Below are 19530 nucleotides of genomic sequence, written 5' to 3' on the forward strand. Positions count from 1 at the left end.
ATAAGACATTTCACTTCAGCAAACTTCATCTTCCTCTAAACTACGAAATACATGTTTTTCATATATATGTTGCATTGTCACTAATAAATCTGCCACACCTTTTTCATACTCATCGCGCCCTCCACTAAAACCTATGACACCCAAATCTGGCACGTCTTTAAATTCGGTGCCTGCAGCTCATAAATCTGGCACGTCTTTTATAAATACGGTGTCCGCCACTTGTATTTTTACACTGCACATTTCATTATCTGTTCTTCTGGGGTAGTGGTCCTGAGCATACGTCTGTGCAGGGGTTAACTGTACAGCTGACGCGAGATGAACAAACATCCACAGAGCATGGCGGTCTTTCTGTACTCATCTGTTTTCTCTCATGCCACTCACAGTCCGGACTCCTCATGAGTCATACACATAATGGGACGAACCTTCTGCTGCGGCTCCTTTAACATTTTACAGATTCTCCACCGAGAGAATGAGAAACAGATCAACAGCTCAACATGTTCATCCTGCCCATACACAGCGATTACATCGCAACCTGGGGGAGGGGAGCAGTGGCCTGTGCAGGCTCCTAGCGGTTGCCAACAGCGGAACATGTTATAATGAATGTCACCGTATAATCATCTGCACTGAGCCCTAGATCTTCACATCCATATATCATTATCCAGCCATACAATCGCTCTTTCCAGAATTAATGATCGCTATCTAGTCAACATCTAAGGTCAGGAGGACGGGCCTCTAGTCATTTAAAAGGCTGGTCTATGTAAATCAAACTTCATCACTGTATAACATTCTGCAACCTCTAATAGACTTTCTGTTTCATTTCTTGATCAAGATCTTGGAAACCTTCCCGGTTTGTATCCAGAGGCTGAAAACACATCCAGATCCAGTCCTGCTCATACAGCTCAGGGCTTCTCGCAATGTAACAGTTATGACAATTCTCTGTAGCCTAAACACGGCACAAAGTGTGTCAACTGGGCAAAATGTCTTTGAGTGCGCTGTAGAGGCATGTCTAGCAGTCAACGATCTCTCACCAAGCATGCCAAGTTTTGCAGTAATCTGATATTTCTATCCGGTCGAATTATGTTTTTGGTCAATTGGTGTGTAAGTATGGATATAAACTACAAAATTTCCATTCACTGACAAGCAAGCAGAGAGGGAGGAATTCATGAGGAACTGATGAGAATTACACAGAGGGGACCGACAAATGTGGCCTCATCTGTAGTGTATTCAGACCAAGGCACGTCTCCAATGACGGGATGCTGGTTCTAGAATCTTGATGACGCCTCCCTTTCTGGTGCCTGTGCAGACAGTGAGCACAGTAGAAAGTGTTGATGTGTGATGTAGGCTCACGATTCTGTTGTTGTGGTTTTATTCTTGGAGGGTGACAACATCGAGAAAGGGATAATCAGTCAGATGTCTCTATGTGAAGGGCACTTTCTGCAATCATCCCTCACAGGGATGAATAGGATGGCCTGTCAGAGCTTAGCTAATTTCATATGCACAGCACAGTGGCTCCACCACCCTGCAGAGCTTTTCAGGTCACGGCCATGAATGGAGCTTTTCAGCTGCAGAACTTACTTTCCATGGAAGCATTTAGGGATGGTGCTGAACTTTCTCCTCCTATCTTTGATGAGACTGGACCTCTTGCTGACCATGTGATAGAGCTTCTCCCCTTTCTCTGCAATCATGACGTAAGCATCTCTCTCCATACCGAGTTTCAGACCTATAAAGAGGACAACAACATTAACTCCACACACAGGCTGCACATCTCCAACACTCATTGTAGACTGGAAGCTCCAAGAGCTGGGGACAGTCATGGTTTTCTGAATAAACTTCACTATGTACTGATAGATCAACACCTCTGAGGCCCATGCCCTGTCCTCACTCTGTATACACTACACATGCCCAGTCTCTGCTCTATCCTCTCTTTGTACATTCCACATATGCGATCCCTGCTCTGTACATGCTCCATCTCCATGCTAAATAGGTCACAATAGATTAGTTGACATTTCCTCAGATAAGTTTCTGCAGCGTGTTCCTCGAGTCGAGGTAACAATCTGCAGATGATAACGTAACATGCTGGGAACATTACGCTGTTTGTTCGCTTCGCTTTGTATCGCAACATTAATTATGTATCTGCTCCAATCAATAAACATTACGGATTACGGTTAATGCAATGGATCAGGAGCTTCTCCGCAGAATGTTGACTCTGCAGGAACAGTTCATCTGAAACTTTCCACAGTAGAGATGCCAAGGCCGCCCTGGAATTGCACTCCACAATGTAGAGGATTATAATGAGCTACCAGTGATGAACCACAACACCCAGAGGATGCTCATGCCTGGGGGGCACACAGGCTGGTTGCACAATAACCTCAACAAATCTCTGTAATAAAATAGGAAGAACCTTGAGGTACCTCTCACCCATAACTGCATCTTGCCGTAAAATTTATAAATTATTAATAAATATAAATTATCAGATTTTTTATCTGATGTGACTGTAACTGAGCATGGTGTGAATCGCTACATTTAGTATAATGAAACTAGAAGGAGAGGTATTCTAGAAATATGGCAGACTGCACCATGCAACCAGTCTGAACCCCTCTGAGCTTCATCCAAATCATACGTGCGCATTACTGCATCTTCAGGCTGTGTGTTAGAAGCCTCAGCTAGATATCTTCCAGTAACCTGCAGGACATACTCACTTTCCCGTTGCTCTCGTTCTTTCAAGACAGCGTCCATCCATTTCTGCTTGTCCTCAGGGGTTTTCGCCATGCAGACGAACCATTTGTTTTTGGCAGTGTTATGGATCTTCCAGCCGTTGGTGACAGTGTAACCATTACTGTGATAATCAGCTGCCGAAAAGACAAGAACATCAGGACCAAAGCAATAAGCGGGTCATTTATTAAGGCCTGTGTTTTAGACACTGGTCTTAATAACCTCTATAGCTGCCGATGGATCCGAAGTTATGAAGAGGCGCTGGCCTCTACATAACGTCGGCGTATCCAGCGCCAGTCTAAAAAGCTGGCTTACATTTAGAACATTTCTATGCCTAAAACAGGCATTCATCAATGATGAATGACCTTTCCTGACCACTTGCACCACAATCTGCGCTAGAAAGTCACCTAATATAGGCGTATTTCTGGAAAGTAAATGACCCCCAATGAGTCGGGACGCTCTGCTTACAGATCTGCCTGAGAACAGGAGGCTGTATATCAACAGGTGTGGAGACACCAAGACTCCTACCTGGAGACAACATGATTCCGTCTGTTATATTCACTAACAGAGAGTATCGCAAGAAATAGCAACTTTTCACCCACACACGCAAACTATATTGGGGAAAACAAAACCCCACTAACCACCGTTCCTGCCACTATCATCCTCATCATGCCATTGTTTCTATTGTGCATCCATAGTTAGTATATTCAAGCCCTGGAAAAACGAGATTTTTGTATAACTTACCAGTAAAATCTCTTTCTCGCTCTTTCCTTGGGGGACACAGAAGACCTTGGTATAGCTCATCTCCATAGGAGGCGTGACACTAAGTGAAAACTGTTAAGCCCCTCCTCCATCAGCTATACCCTCAGCCTGGAGAGAGAGACTGCCAGTTGCGTGTCCAAGCAGTGAGAAAAGGCAAAGTCCAACAAGGAACCAACAAGCCAACTACCCAACGGGTAACAAAAACTCGGAAAACGCACAGAGAAAAAACAATTAATGGGTGGGTGCTGTGTCCCCCAAGGAAAGAGCGAGAAAGAGATTTTACTGGTAAGTTATACAAAAATCTCGTTTTCTCGCCCAGTTTCCTTGGGGGACACAGAAGACCTTGGGACGTTCAAAAGCAGTCCAAAAGGGGGAGGGACCACAACACCAAGGCGAAGCACCCGAAAGGCATCAATGAACCGCCGCCTGCAAACCCAGGCGGAGTAAGGCAGCATCTGCCAAAGTCAGAGTATGCACCCTGTAGAACTCAGAAAGGCGTGCAAGGCAGACCTGTGGCCACCGTGCCCAAATGCACGGCCGAAGCCCAATGCCTCCGGCCCAGGAGGCACCGACCGCTCTGGTGAAAGGAACGGTGACACCAAAGACAGAATCCTGCCCTAGGTGCGGTAACCTCAGCAATAGCCAACCTGATCAAGCGGAGGAAAACCACCCTGGAGTCTGCCAACCCTATGCACAGACCTCCTGGAAACCCAAGAGGCCGAACGACTGCAAGAGTCGGAGATCTCCAAGTAAACAACGGCCAGGCCCAAACAACGTCCAAATAGGTGAGGTGTTGAAGCGAAGGCAACACCACCTTCAGAAGGAAGGAAGGAAGGAAGAAACGAGATGCAGAACAGCCCTGTCCTGGAAAGGACAGAAAACTCATAACAAAAAAAGGGGCCATGCCGGCACCCGTCAGAGACACGACTGATACGGAACACAACCGTACAGGACAGAAGGATAGAGTGAACTCCTGTAACAGCTCCAAGGGCAAGATTGGAGCGCCGAGAGCTCTGGATATAGTCCCCAGGGCGGTACCGAAGGACAGCACAGAGGAACCAAAGAGCCACTCCGAGGAAGAAGGTCTTGGCAGGCCCAGAGGGTCGGGAACGCTGGAAGAGGAAGAACAGCGCCGACACTTGACACCTCAACCAAAAGACAGAACCATGGGGAAAGAACTTCAGAGTGGGGAATGCACAGCTTTCCACAGAACCCCAGACAAAAAACCCTAAATCTTACGACAGAACCTGGACGAGACACAGCCAGGAGTGGACAGCAGTGAACCCGCTGGAGTCGCCTGGCAAGCAGGCGAAACCCAAAGAGAACAGGCGCAGACCAGTAACACGGGCAGAAGGGTCGACAAAACTAGCCCCGTCGGCCCCGAACAACGTTGACCCGCATCCACCCGAATGGGGAGCAGAAGGACAGATGCAAAGACCCAAAAGGATCCGCCAGACGCCAGGAGAAGGCAGGCTAAAGACCATGCTGATGTAACCACGTTGAACAGCCCCTGTGTGGGATCAAAGGACAATCTGAACCGAAAAGGTAGTCCCCCCAAGTTACCGAGAAGGTAAGTCTACATCAGGACCATCGTCTTAGAACGGGCCACGCAATCTGCACCCAGCGGGAGGACAGAACGCGGTAGACTCGGTAAATAAGCACACAGCTAATACAGCCAGCGCGAACAAGGGAGACAGTACGAGGCCAAAAGGAACACCGGAACCATCCACAGGAACAACCAGGCTCACCCCAGAGGGGAGGACAGTGAAAACACAGCCTCCGTAGTCTTGTGGGAAGCCACATCGGAGTGATCTGTATAGAGCGGGAGCCAAACAAAGCCGGCGAAAAGAGGCAGTCGAGACAGAGGCCGACATAACACCCTCCAACCGAAAGGAGGAGGAGTGGGCAACAGGGAAGCCATAAGACAGCTCAAAAACAGAACCCACTACACTGTGAGACGCCCGGTCCACCGCCTCGCAGAAGGCGAATACCTTGAAGAACCCAAGGCGGAGGTCCTCCGGACCTGGGTAATCCAGCACCCAAGAGAAGTTGGGTGACCGTCCCGAGAAGAGCAGCCCGAACCCGGCAGCAGATCAGACAGAAAGCGTAGAGGCGCCAAGAGGAAGGACTCATACCACACTGCATCCGAAGAGGAGGAAATTGCGGCAGGCAAGGGAACCGCAGTCCTGACAGCGCCAATGAAGAATTCGAGAGGCCCCGCAGACAACAGCACTCTCGACCATGGGACCACTAGCGCAGGGAAGCAATGCTGCAGAAGGACGCAAAGGGCATGCATCTAGGACCCACGAACACTCCCTGGAATGAAAGGCCAACTAAATGAATGAGCACCACCCAGCTCGGTGCAGCAGAGAGAAATAGAGCCTGTCCGGTCAAGAAGACAGAAGGAACTCCCTAGGGACGAGTGCAAGGCTGGCGGCAAGCATCGGCTCCCAAGAAACAAAGGTATGCCGCAGGAAGCAGGTGAGGCATACGAACGAGCAGCCCCGCAAGCAGCGAGAAGGCCAATCCACCTAGAAAAAAGGGGGGCTCGTCCCAGAGCGCCACAGCATGTACGGAATCGCAAAGTGCAACCTGAAAGGGAGTTATGCACAAAACCAGTATAGCATGCGACGGAACGCAATCAGTCCACCCCGAAAGGGGGGAAATTGTACCTGGCCAACTACAGTTGGCAAGAGTGCAAAGACCGGTCCCAAAAGGGAGTGATGCCTAAGGCCGAACCTACTTCAGAGAAGCAGGACATACCCTATAAACCAGCAGGAATGCAGGAGGTCCATCTAGTGAAAGGGGAACATGCACAGGGTATCCTAGCATTAAATGAGTGTGCAATAATACACCCAACACTGAACTCAGCGAGAGAGTAACTACTCTGCCAATGAATGGGGACATGTACAAGTCCAGCCCAGCCACATAAGGACAGCCGTGAATCCCAGGAGCGTGCCAAATTCTGCCCTTGAAGTGAGAAGTGGTCACGCACAAGGCCAGCACCGTATCCAATGGAAGTGCAAGCGTTCCACCCATGATAGAGGGCCATTCTCATGGCCAGCAATGTATCCGGTGAGTGTAGCACACCGCCCAGAAAAAGGGGGTAAAGCACATGGCCAGCATCTCCTCCAGGGAGAGTGCGAGCACACCGCCATGCATGGGAGTCATACACATGGCCAGCAACGTACTGGCGAGAGACAACCACAGTCACTAAGAACGCGTGCATGTCGCCTGAGGAAGGAAGGCATGCCCCTGGCTGGCAGCGAATCCAGCAAGAGTGCGTACACTGCCTACGGAAGAGGAGTCATGCCCATGGCCGACAGCGGATCCAGCGAGAGTGCAAGCACCCTGCCATGTATGGGGTACATGCACGTGGCCAGCAACGTACCTGCGAGGAAACACCCAAAGACAGAGGGATGTATGTATGCTGTCTGAGGGAAGGAGGCATACCTAAGGCCGGCAGGGAATCCAATGAGAGTGCAGCATACCGCCTAAGAAAAGGCCGGCAGCGCAATCAGTGAGAGTGCAGCACAATAACATAGTACATAAGTACATCATAGCACATCAGCGAGAGTGCAGCATAATAACATAGTACATAAGTACATCATAGCACATCAGCGCCGCCTGGAAGGGGGTCGTGCACACAGCCAGTACCGTATCCGGTGAAAGTGCAGTATCCCGCCTAAAAAAGGGGGGATGCACATGATCGGCATCAGATCCAGTGAGAGTGCTGCGTTCCGCCCAGGAAGGGGGTCACGCACATGGCCGGCAGCGAATCCAGTGAGTGCAGCGTTCCGCCCACGGAAGGGGGTCACGCACATGGCCGGCAGCAAATCCAGAGAGTGCAGCGTTCCACCTATGGAAGGGGGTCGTGCAGAAGGCCAGCACCGTATCCGGTGAAGGTGCAGCATTCCGCCCAAGAAGGGGGTCATGCACATGGCCAGCCAGGGAGAGTGCAGTAGCCCGCCTAGGAGGGGGGGGGGGAATGCACATGGCAGGCACCATAACTGGAGAGACGATGAATGCTGCCTACAGAGGGCCGAATGCACTTGGCCAGCGCCGTATCCTGGAAGAGGCAAGAAAACCGCCTAAAAGGGGAAATGCCCTAGCAGCGACGCAGGCTGGGAGCGCAACACCATGCCGCCTGTGGAAGGAGGTCATGCAGACATGCAGCATTACTGATGAGGCTGCAGCGTCAAGCGCAGCCCAATAGAAATCATGATCTATTATTTTTATTTCATTTATTTATTTATTTTTTTCTTCTTTCAACTCAGCCTCTGAGGCTAAAGGGGAGCCACCATATAGGGGCCCTGAGAAAAAAATGGGGGCCAACTATACAGACCCAATTTTGGGAGCCGGCCTGCACCCAAAGGGTTAACAGGGATCCGGCCTGGAGGGCGGCGTGCGATCCCCTGGGGGCGGAGGAACCTCCAGGCGGGAAAATTCGCGCCTGGAGAAGTTCCCGCCCCCTCCACCAGAGACCGGAAGATTGCGGCCTAGTAGGCCGCGAAGCCGGGGGCTAAATTGCGGCCCCCGGCCCGTCATACCGCCGGGACCTGGGGCGGAACGGCGCTTCAAACCGGCCGCGGGAGCCCACCCCGCGGGCCGGTCGGGATTGCGGCACAGCAGGCCGAAGCCTGGGACCAAGTAGCGGAGCCCCGCCGACCGCCACCTGCTGGGCATAGCCCAATGCCGGCCGCGGGAGCCCACCCCGCCGGCCAGAAGAGATAGGGGCCCGGAATGGCGGTTCGCCGGCGCGGGAGCCCACCCGGCCGGCCGGAGAGACAGGACTGGAATGGTGGCTCGCTGGCCGCGGGAGCCCACCCCGCCTGCCGGAAGTAAGGAGGCCTGGAATGGCGGACCGCCGCGGGAGCCGCGGAACCTAAAATCTTTTGCGGCGCCCGGCCGCACCGGAATAGTAGTGCTGACCGGACCGGAGCCCGTGATGGACCAGGGGCAGCAAGGCGCGGGCCCTGTGGCCCTGAAGCAGTGGCCGGTAAGAGGGAGGGGGACCCTGAGACCGGGTCTGTGAGGGTGGGAATCCTGCCTAACCCCTACGTCAGGGGCAGCTAGGTCTGCAGCTCCCCAGGCATTCTTCTTGCAGGAAGAAGGGTGCCATGTCCTATGGGAGCAAAATGTCGCCCTGTGGCAGCCAGGGGCCAGCCTAGGGCTAGCAGGGACAAAAGGGTCCAGAGGCCCTGTCAGTATGGGAGTCAGGCACGCAGGAGACCGGGGTGGGGTGAGGGGTGAGGGGGGGGGACGTAGGGCTGGAGAAGCCAATCTCTCACCATAGCCGTCTTCACCCTCGGTCCGTTCCAGCAGGGTCGCCCCTTCAGCTACTGGCACCGTAGTGGCAGGATGCTGGAAGAGGGACTTGGCGTGCGGGCGACCCTTGTGCTGGCGGGATGTAGGGGAGCTGGGCTGCCCTGATCCACCTTGCCTTCTGTGGGGGAGGCAGCAGTGCGGATGACCGGCACTGGCGCAGCTCGACCCCGGGAGAAACAGAGAGGTCTAGTGCGTCTCTGTTGTCCCTGATGATCTGGAACAAAAAGAAAAGAAAAAAGTAAAAATCAAAATTTAAAACAAGGAGAAAAGAGCCCTGCAGAGCAGGGAGTGTCTTGCCTCCTTGGACACTAAGCAAAAAACTGGCAGTCTCTCTCTCCAGGCTGAGGGTATAGCTGATGGAGGAGGGGCTTAACAGTTTTCACTTAGTGTCACGCCTCCTATGGAGATGAGCTATACCAAGGTCTTCTGTGTCCCCCAAGGAAACTGGGCGAGAAATACAAATTATCCTGGATGATTGGGTTCACATTACATCGCCTTAGAAAATAATGCAGCACAAACGAAATCTTCAGGGGTGGAATGAGAGGAGGGGAGTAGTTACTCTGTTCCACCTCCACAGAGTTAATGCACCAAATGTGGCTAATGGTAACACTGTAAAGTATGATGGGTTTGACATGTGAATTAGCGCCAGGGATTGCTATGTGGAGTCAACATATGACGTTCTTCATGCACGGAACAGATCACTCACCATCTGTGAGCGCCCACAGAACCAGACTCTATTCTAAGGACTATATGAATGTGGGAATATATTAGAACCATGCAGTGTCTCTGCTACATATGCATATCTGTCCGTAAGTCTCCACACTCTTCCACCTTCTGCTGGGATACTGAGCACCCAGAGCAGACACCCAGAGAAATGACCCATAAAGGGCGCCCCAACTTCTGCCAAAATATCAAACAGTACTATTACCTCTGCTAGAAAACAGACCATGGAAAGTACTGCACTCATCACCGCTTTAACCACTACATGTACAAACATTTGCATGTCAAACTTTGATAGCTCTCCAACTTGAGCCAAGAAGTGACCCACTGCAGCACCACAGCTGTGAAAGGGTCAATCATGGCAGCAGAGCTCAAACATCACATATTACAAGGGTCATCTTCCCCAGAACTGTGCCAATTGTCTGTAAGGTGACCTCTGTATAGGAGAAAATGAGAATGATAAAGCCTCATGAGAAGCTGCTCATTCTCCTCCTCAACACTTGTCTGAACGATTTCATACTGGATTAAGCACAGAGTTAAAGGGCTTGTGCCATGTTAGGAGATAGAAGATAACTAATGATTGGTGGTTGTCAAGTGCTGGACCCCCAGTCCATCCCGAGAATGGGGATCCTGTTCCCCTGCCCTGATGGAGTGGCAGGCCAAGCAAGTGTCCTGCCGCTTTATTCATTCTTTATGGGATTGCCGGAAATGGCCAAGTGCTTTTCTCTGTATTTTGGGGGTCCAAAGGGGTTAGACTCCCACCGATAATCAGTTAGTTATCACCTATCCTGTTGATAATTAATTGATTACTTGGCACAGCCCCTTTAAATCTTGATGAAAATTCTAGGGAAAACTACTCTCAACATGTCTGGAGGGGTCTGGTTACAAGTTGTCTTTACTAGACTGCCTTGTCTATATTGTAGAAAGCTGTCACCAATAAACAGACTATACTCAGAGACCATAAATAAATGCCATGAGTCCCACAGCCATGGAAGTGGCCTCAAGCTTCCCAGAGGTATGATGTCTAATTGATTCGTTCTATTCGTAGGGACTGAATATCTGGGGTTCAAGCAACTTATGCTCTACGTTATAGGCCTGTGATGGCCCCCACCTGTCCCATCCTCCACGTTTTCCACCTCCATAACCTCTGTATTGATCCTTCCTCGGAAGATATACAATGAGCCGTTGAAGGATTTGGTTCTCTTTGTGGATTTCTTGCCAGCAACCCTGGAAGAAAAAAGTGGATAAGTCGGAGACTGAGAAAGCAACAAATGAGCAGCCATCTTAACTAAATTTGAGGGAAATTTATGAACACAACAGAAGCACTGTGCAACCCAAGATCTGCATTAGCCTTCGTTCACATCACTGTTTAGCCTTTCCATTCTCCTGCTCTGTTTAGGAGAAGGAGAAAGGAAAGGACGGAGAAGGCACATAACTGAGCCAAATGGAACCCTTAGGACCCCATAGACTATAATGGGGTCCGTTATGTTTCCGCTCAGATGATTTTGAAGCGGAGACAAAAGTCCTGCATGCACAACTTTTGTCTCCGCTCCAAAATCATTTTCTGAGCGGAAACATAACGGACCCCATTATAGTCTATGGGGTCCAAAGGCTCAGTTATGTGCCTTCTCTGTCCTTTCCGTTCTACTGCTCCTAAACGGTGATGTAAACGAAGCTTTACCAGATCATACACAGAGCAAAGAAGGCATTTTAAAAGAGTCGGTGCAATCCTATGTAAATAAAACGTCATCACTATATGTTCTTTAACTTTCTAACAGACTTTGCCTTTAAATTACTGTATTTTCCGCGCTATAAGATTAACCTGCCCATAAGACACACCTAGGTTTTAGAGAAGGAAAATAAGAAAAAAAAACAATTTTCATTAGACCTCAGATCAGACCATCAATGTTAATCAGACCTCAGCTTAGAGCCCCAATCAGACCACCAACGTAAATAAGACCCCCGATGTTAATAAGATCCCAATCAGACCTCAGATGAGAACCCCAATCAGACCCCCAATGTTAATGAGACCCCCAATCAGACCTAAGATCAGAGCACCAATGTGAATAAGACTCCCCCATTAAGATTTCAGATCTCAGATCAGACCCCCAATGTGAATGACCCCCATTCAGACCTTCATTCAGACCCCTATTCTCAGAGAAGCCCAAAACAAACAAAAAAATGCTGCTCCTAACACCCCTATTCCTGGTCTTCCTGCCATGCTGTGCTCAACGTTGCACAGCGTGAGGTCACAGAGCGCCAACGTCCTCATGCTGTGAGGAGCATGAAGGAGAAGACCAGGAAGCGGTGAGTACAGAGCCCGGGGAGCGCTGCATTCACCACTTCTCGGTCCTCCTGTAGTAATGAGCACTTCCATAATGGTGGGCTCTACAGATTTTAACCCTTTCTCACCTGGATTTTCTTTTGCAATAGACCAGCAGATTGTCAAACAGGAAGAACATGCGTTCTTGGATATTACCAGCTGATATCTTAAGCAGTGTCCCCTGTAGGAGAAGCTGAGTACAGATGTCTGTCAGGTTGGAGCCCTGCACCCAAAAAGCATAAACCATTTGTAAGTTATCAATTATACACACATCACATTAATCATTATACACTAAGACACTGGCCTGGAATGGCTGAACCATTCTACACAACAAGCGTCCTATCTCCTCATCGACTATAAGCGCTTATGACAAGGACTCTCACTCCTCGTTTTGGTGTTTTAAATGTTAACTTGTTTGTTGTAATGTAAGATTTTGTTTGTGCATGAACCCTTCAATTATAAACCACTGTGGAATATGAGAATATATATATATATATATATATATATTAGGGCTGCACGATATGGGAATTTTGTGCGATTGCGATTAGGGCCCTAAAAATTGCGATAATGATATGCGATGCAATATTTTAAGGGAATTGTGCTAGAGGTCTATTTGCTTGGATTTTCAAGGCAAAAGCACACACAAATTACTGATAATGCAGAAATGTAGTTATGCTTAACTCAAGAACTGAAATGCACAATGTTTTTCAAAATAAAACATCTTTTACTAAATTAAATAACATATTTGCATTACTGCAAAAGTACACAATACAAAACTTGCCATTTTCTTAATAGCACTGCACAGATAAATAAAATAGAATAAATAAAAGAACATTTGTTCATTAAAATAACGACTAGCCTCCAGCCCCTCCTCCCTCCCCGCACTGTAACTGATGTATCGCCGGCCGCGCTGTGCAACATAGCGGCCGGCGATACATCCGTGTCAACCACGTAAAAAGTCAACCATCGCTTTATAAGGCGCACTGCCATTTCCCCCCCCACTTTTTGGGGGGAAAAAGTTTGTCTTATAAAGCGAAAAATATGGTAATATAATTGCAGCATTTTTGGGTCGGCCAATTGGCGATTGCGATATGGCGATTACTTTGGCGATATATTGTGCAGGCCTAATATATACACACACACACACACACACATATACATACACACACACAGCACAGGACCGCTTCTCTTGTATGCTGGGTGTAATTCTCAGTATCTGCTCTTATTCTGTATATATGGACACTGCCCAGTACTACTTCTCTTGTCTTGTATACTGGGTGTAATTCTCAGTATCTGGTCTTATTCTGTATATAAGGACACTACACAGTACCACTTCTCTTATCCTGTATACTGGGTGCAAGTCTCAGTATCTGCTCTTATTCTGTATACTGGGTGTAATTCTCAGTATCTGCTCTTATTCTGTATATATGGACACTGCACCTTACCACTTCTCTTGTCCTATATACTGGATGTAATTCTCAGTATCTTCAGTTATTCTGTATATATGGCCACTGCACAGTACCACTTCTCTTATGTTATGTTGCTGGAAGTAATTATTTTCTTATTCTGCATATATGGATACTACATAGTACCACTTGTCTTGTGTCCTGTATGCTGGTGTAATTCTCAGTATCTGCTCTTATTCTGTATTGTATTCTGTTATACAGGGAGTGCAGAATTATTAGGCAAGTTGTATTTTTGAGGATTAATTTTATTATTGAACAACAACCATGTTCTCAATGAACCCAAAAAACTCATTAATATCAAAGCTGAATATTTTTGGAAGTAGTTTTTAGTTTGTTTTTAGTTTTAGCTATTTTAGGGGGATATCTGTGTGTGCAGGTGACTATTACTGTGCATAATTATTAGGCAACTTAACAAAAAACAAATATATACCCATTTCAATTATTTATTTTTACCAGTGAAACCAATATAACATCTCAACATTCACAAATATACATTTCTGACATTCAAAAACAAAACAAAAACAAATCAGTGACCAATATAGCCACCTTTCTTTGCAAGGACACTCAAAAGCCTGCCATCCATGGATTCTGTCAGTGTTTTGATCTGTTCACCATCAACATTGCGTGCAGCAGCAACCACAGCCTCCCAGACACTGTTCAGAGAGGTGTACTGTTTTCCCTCCTTGTAAATCTCACATTTGATGATGGACCACAGGTTCTCAATGGGGTTCAGATCAGGTGAACAAGTAGGCCATGTCATTAGATTTTCTTCTTTTATACCCTTTCTTGCCAGCCACGCTGTGGAGTACTTGGATGCGTGTGATGGAGCATTGTCCTGCATGAAAATAATGTTTTTCTTGAAGGATGCAGACTTCTTCCTGTACCACTGCTTGAAGAAGGTGTCTTCCAGAAACTGGCAGTAGGACTGGGAGTTGAGCTTGACTCCATCCTCAACCCGAAAAGGCCCCACAAGCTCATCTTTGATGATACCAGCCCAAACCAGTACTCCACCTCCACCTTGCTGGCGTCTGAGTCGGACTGGAGCGCTCTGCCCTTTACCAATCCAGCCACGGGCCCATCCATCTGGCCCATCAAGACTCACTCTCATTTCATCAGTCCATAAAACCTTAGAAAAATCAGTCTTGAGATATTTCTTGGCCCAGTCTTGACGTTCAGCTTGTGTGTCTTGTTCAGTGGTGGTCGTCTTTCAGCCTTTCTTACCTTGGCCATGTCTGAGTATTGCACACCTTGTGCTTTTGGGCACTCCAGTGATGTTGCAGCCCTAAAATATGGCCAAACTGGTGGCAAGTGGCATCTTGGCAGCTGCACGCTTGACTTTTCTCAGTTCATGGGCAGCTATTTTGCGCCTTGGTTTTTCCACACGCTTCTTGCGACCCTGTTGACTATTTTGAATGAAACGCTTGATTGTTCGATGATCACGCTTCAGAAGCTTTGCAATTTTAAGAGTGCTGCATCCCTCTGCAAGATATCTCACTATTTTTGACTTTTCTGAGCCTGTCAAGTCCTTCTTTTGACCCATTTTGCCAAAGGAAAGGAAGTTGCCTAATAATTATGCACACCTGATATAGGGTGTTGATGTCATTAGACCACACCCCTTCTCATTACAGAGATGCACATCACCTAATATGCTTAATTGGTAGTAGGCTTTCGAGCCTATACAGCTTGGAGTAAGACAACATGCATAAAGAGGATGATGTGGTCAAAATACTCATTTGCCTAATAATTCTGCACTCCCTGTATATGCTGGGTGTAATTCTCAGTTTTTTTGCTCCTATACAGTGTTATGGGAACTACCCATTGGAGATGATAAAGTGTATAAATGGTGCTCGCAATCCAGACCCCGATCCAAAGGTCACAGAAATAAACTGAACAAGAGATCACAGCATTCCAACCACAATTCTGGAAAATCGTGGATTTATTCTCAAGTGTCCATAAACATGCAACTTTTCAGCTCCCACCTGGAGCTTTTTTTTCCCAAGCATATGCTTGTACAAAGCTGAAATGTTGCATGCTTATGGACACTTCAGAAAAAAAACTAGATTTTCCCGAATTGCAGTTGGAGTGCTATGATCTCTTCTTCAGTGTGTGTGTGTGTGTGTGTGTGTGTGTGTGTGTGTGTGTGTATATATACACACACACACACATACATCTATACACACACATATACATACAAATCGGATTCCAAAAAAGTTGGGACACTATACAAATCGTGATTAAATACTGAATGCAATGATGTGGAGGCGCCAACTTCTAATATTTTATTCAGAATAGAACATAAATCACGGAACAAAAGTTTAAAATGAGAAAATGTACCATTTTAAGGGAAAAATATGTTGAATCAGAATTTCATGGTGTCAAAAAATCCCCCAAAAGTTGGGACAAGGCCATTTTCACTACTGTGTGGCATCTCCCCTTCTTCTTACAACACTCAACAGACGTCTGGGGACCGAGGAGACCAGTTTCTCAAGTTTAGAAATAGGAATGCTCTCCCATTCTTGTCTAATACAGGCCTCTAACTGTTCAATCGTCTTGGGCCTTCTTTGTTGCACTTTCCTCTTTATGATGCGGCAAATGTTCTCTATAGGTGAAAGATCTGGACTGCAGACTGGCCATTTCAGTACCCGGATCCTTCTCCTACGCAGCCATGATGTTGTGATTGATGCAGAATGTGGTCTGGCATTATCTTGTTGAAAAATGCAGGGTCTTCCCCAAAAGAGATGACGTCTGGATGGGAGCAGATGTTGTTCTAGAACCTGAATATATTTTTCTGCATTGATGGTGCCTTTCCAGACATGCAAGCTGCCCATGCCACACACACTCATGCAACCCCATACCATCAGAGATGCAGGCTTCTGAACTGAGCGTTGATAACAACTTGGGTTGTCCTTGTCCTCTTTGGTCCGGATGACATGGCGTCCCAGATTTCCAAAAAGAACTTCGAATCGTGACTCGTCTGACCACAGAACAGTCTTCTATTTTGCCACACTCCATTTTAAATGATCCCTGGCCCAGTGAAAACGCCTGAGCTTGTGGATCTTGCTTAGAAATGGCTTCTTCTTTGCACTGTAGAGTTTCAGCTGGCAACGGTGGATTATGTTCACTGACAATGGTTTCTGGAAGTATTCCTGAGCCCATTCTGTGATTTCCTTTAGTAGCATTCCTGTTTGTGGTGCAGTGTTGTTTAAGGGCCCGGAGATCACGGGCATCCAGTATGGTTTTACGGCCTTGACCCTTACGCACAGAGATTGTTCCAGATTCTCTGAATCTTCGGATGATGTTATGCACAGTTGATGATGACAGATGCAAAGTCTTTGCAATTCTTCGCTGAGTAACACCTTTCTGATATTGCTCCACTATCTTTCTGCGCAACATTGTGGGAATTGGTGATCCTCTACCCATCTTGGCTTCTGAGAGACACTGCCACTCTGAGAAGCTCTTTTTATACCCAATCATGTTGCCAATTGACCTAATTAGTGTTAATTGGTCTTCCAGCTCTTCGTTATGCTCAAATTTACTTTTTCCAGCCTCTTATTGCTACTTGTCCCAACTTTTTGGGGATTTGTTGACACAGTGAAATTTTGAAATCAACGTATTTTTCCTTTAAAATGATACATTTACTCGGATTAAACGTTTGATCTGTCATCTACGTTCTATTACAAATAAAATATTGATATTTGCCATCTCCGCATCATTGCATTCAGTTTTTATTCACAATTTGTATAGTGTCCCAACTTTTTGGGAATCCGGTTTGTACATACACATACATATATAGCTATAGACAATTTATTTTGCTCTGTATACTGCGCAGTACCATTCCTTCCACCTTATGTATCCATTACTGACCTCCCACCCTTCTATGTGTGACTGCAGTTGCTCCAGTGCCTCAAGCTTCTCCATCTGCCTCTTGGTTTCGTTGATGTTGGTGCACACAGTTTTCATGGCCTGCAGGGCACTGTGGACCGGTTGGTGGTCCGCGTGTTTTGCTGGAGTCCTCTTTGCCAACTCCTGTAATAAATATTAATATTATAAGTGATTTCACTTTGCACAGTTCACTGCACTCATTTTTCAGAATAAATCTAGTGACAGGGATACTACAGAGCTCTTTCTACAAATTCTCACATTACAATTCACAAATTGAAGTTCATCCCCCACAACAATGAGCTTCAGCAATGCTGTCACGGCCACGGTGCAGTGAGTTGTGGGAGCTCAGAAAGCATGGAGGGGTACTTCCCAGTGACAAGCAGAACAGTTGTGACTGCAGCTCTGGAAGTCACTGGAGTAGTGACTTCCAGCATTTCCAGCTCCTGCTCAGCCACCTGTGTTTGTTTCCCCTTAGTTAGTATTTGGCGCAGACCTCAGTGAATGTTTCCTGCGTGTAACAGATTGAAATATCAGCACTGATAAACACAGCTGTGCTGCCGCCGTGCTGCAGCAAAAACAGGAATTAGAAAAAGCAGAATTTCTTCATGATGGAATTCGAAATCAACCTTATTTCCTGTGGCTTATTTATAAAGGCCGGAACGTTCCTGATCCATGAACTGAAGAATTACACAAAGTCACCAGTTAATGACACTACGAGGAGCCATGGTCTTCTGGGGGCGGCTGATTCCTAAAAATTCTTTGTTGCACATGCGTCAACAGCTGAGCTCTGGGAACTTATTATCTACAGGTTTACACACACTTAATTGCTCTATCTCCAGCAGTGAATGGGCCTAAGTGCTAAACTGCGCCATAACAACCCCACATACAGTAAATCTATGGACCACAGAGGTTCCATGGGACATCACATGGTCACTGTTGGTCTGCTACACACCTGGGATCCTCAGGGGCTGGCACATTATTGTGAGCCCCACCCACTAACTCACTGCAGCCCAATCATGCTTAACTCCTTCCTGAACCTCGATTTAAAGACTAACTTTGTTTGCCTTGACATACAGTTTCATCGCTCGGTTGGAGGGGCACAAAGAGTGTCTGCTGTAATGCCATTAAACTCTTAGAGACCACAGTCAATAGTGACCGTGGAAACTGTATGGAATCTGTACAAGTACGCAAGACCTAGGAGGCAGGCAATTAACAGGCCTTGCAGGAGGCAGAGTCTTATAGGTTACTTGTCAGCTATACACAAGTAATTGAGTGATTTATGCAAGTGATCAAAAGACTACTTGTTTAAATCCTCTTGTAGGACTAAATACAATAAAAAAAACGCTTTTAAGTGTAAAAATCAAAAGGTTAAAAAAAAAAAATTGTAAGCAAGAAAAGAACCTTTATTATTATGGGAGAAAAGCCCTATACAAATTACCTGCCCTATAAATGTACCACATCATTTAAGAAAGTGATCTTTTGGTACAAAATTAGTAAGACATTAAACAGAAACTATATAAATTTGGTATCTCTATGATCAGAGTAACACTCAGAATAAGCCAACATATCAATTATATTGCACCGTGAATGCTGTAAAATAAAAATCCAGAGTAGCAATCTTGATGAAAAAAGTCATATGAGTCACCCCATAATGGTACCAATGAGAACTACAAGTTATTCCTCTAAAAACAAGCTCTGAAGAAAAAATAAGGTTAAAAAAATGTTTCCTAAAAGATGTTGTACAAAAGTAGTAAAACATAAAAAATGAGACTATATTTATTTGGTACCACCGTAATCATACTGACTCGCAGAACACAAGCAACATGCCAATTATATCACACGGTGAACACTGTGGGGGGGACACAACTACAGAATTGCCATTCTTTGTTTTGTTCATTCTGCTCCCAAAATGTGTGGAATAAAAAGTGATCAAAAAGTGTTATGTACCCCAATATGATACCAATGAAAACTACAGCTCCTCCTGCATAAAACAAGCCCTCACACAGCTCACTGAAAAAATTAAATGGGTTGTCAGGTTTTGGAAGAAGCCGGACAACCCCCGAGATCCACCTGAAATAAAGTACTTGTCTCATACATGCGATCATGTGTTGTCAACTGGGTAAATAGATGTTGATTACCTAGCCTCAGGATAGGTCATAAACATTTGATCAGCGACAGTCCCACACTCGACACTCCTGCCGATGAGGCCATGGCACTTGAATGGGACTGAGCTGTGCCTAGGCCATGTGACCAATGGACACAACATCACTGGTCTCCTAATTGAAGGATGCTCCAGCAGTCAGGGAGGCAGCAGCTGTGCCCCTACATTCTACTTAA

The 19530-nt window shown here is 46.7% G+C and overlaps 1 protein-coding gene across 2 annotated transcripts in view; it reads right to left on the minus strand.

Annotated features, from left to right (window-relative positions):
• The window catches only part of PREX1 (phosphatidylinositol-3,4,5-trisphosphate dependent Rac exchange factor 1), a 149501-nt gene that overhangs the window by 68574 nt on the left and 61397 nt on the right, over positions 1-19530 (minus strand). For both annotated transcript variants that reach the window (XM_044295907.1, XM_044295906.1), the window contains exons 6-10: positions 17176-17337; positions 11935-12068; positions 10634-10749; positions 2700-2849; positions 1576-1720 (exon numbers count right to left, since the gene is read on the minus strand). In XM_044295907.1, the coding sequence (XP_044151842.1) occupies positions 1576-1720; positions 2700-2849; positions 10634-10749; positions 11935-12068; positions 17176-17337 (707 nt within the window). The remainder of the gene's footprint in view (positions 1-1575; positions 1721-2699; positions 2850-10633; positions 10750-11934; positions 12069-17175; positions 17338-19530) is intronic.

This window comes from Bufo gargarizans, chromosome 6, assembly GCF_014858855.1.
Source record: "Bufo gargarizans isolate SCDJY-AF-19 chromosome 6, ASM1485885v1, whole genome shotgun sequence".
In the NCBI taxonomy this organism is placed as follows: Eukaryota; Metazoa; Chordata; class Amphibia; order Anura; family Bufonidae; genus Bufo; species Bufo gargarizans.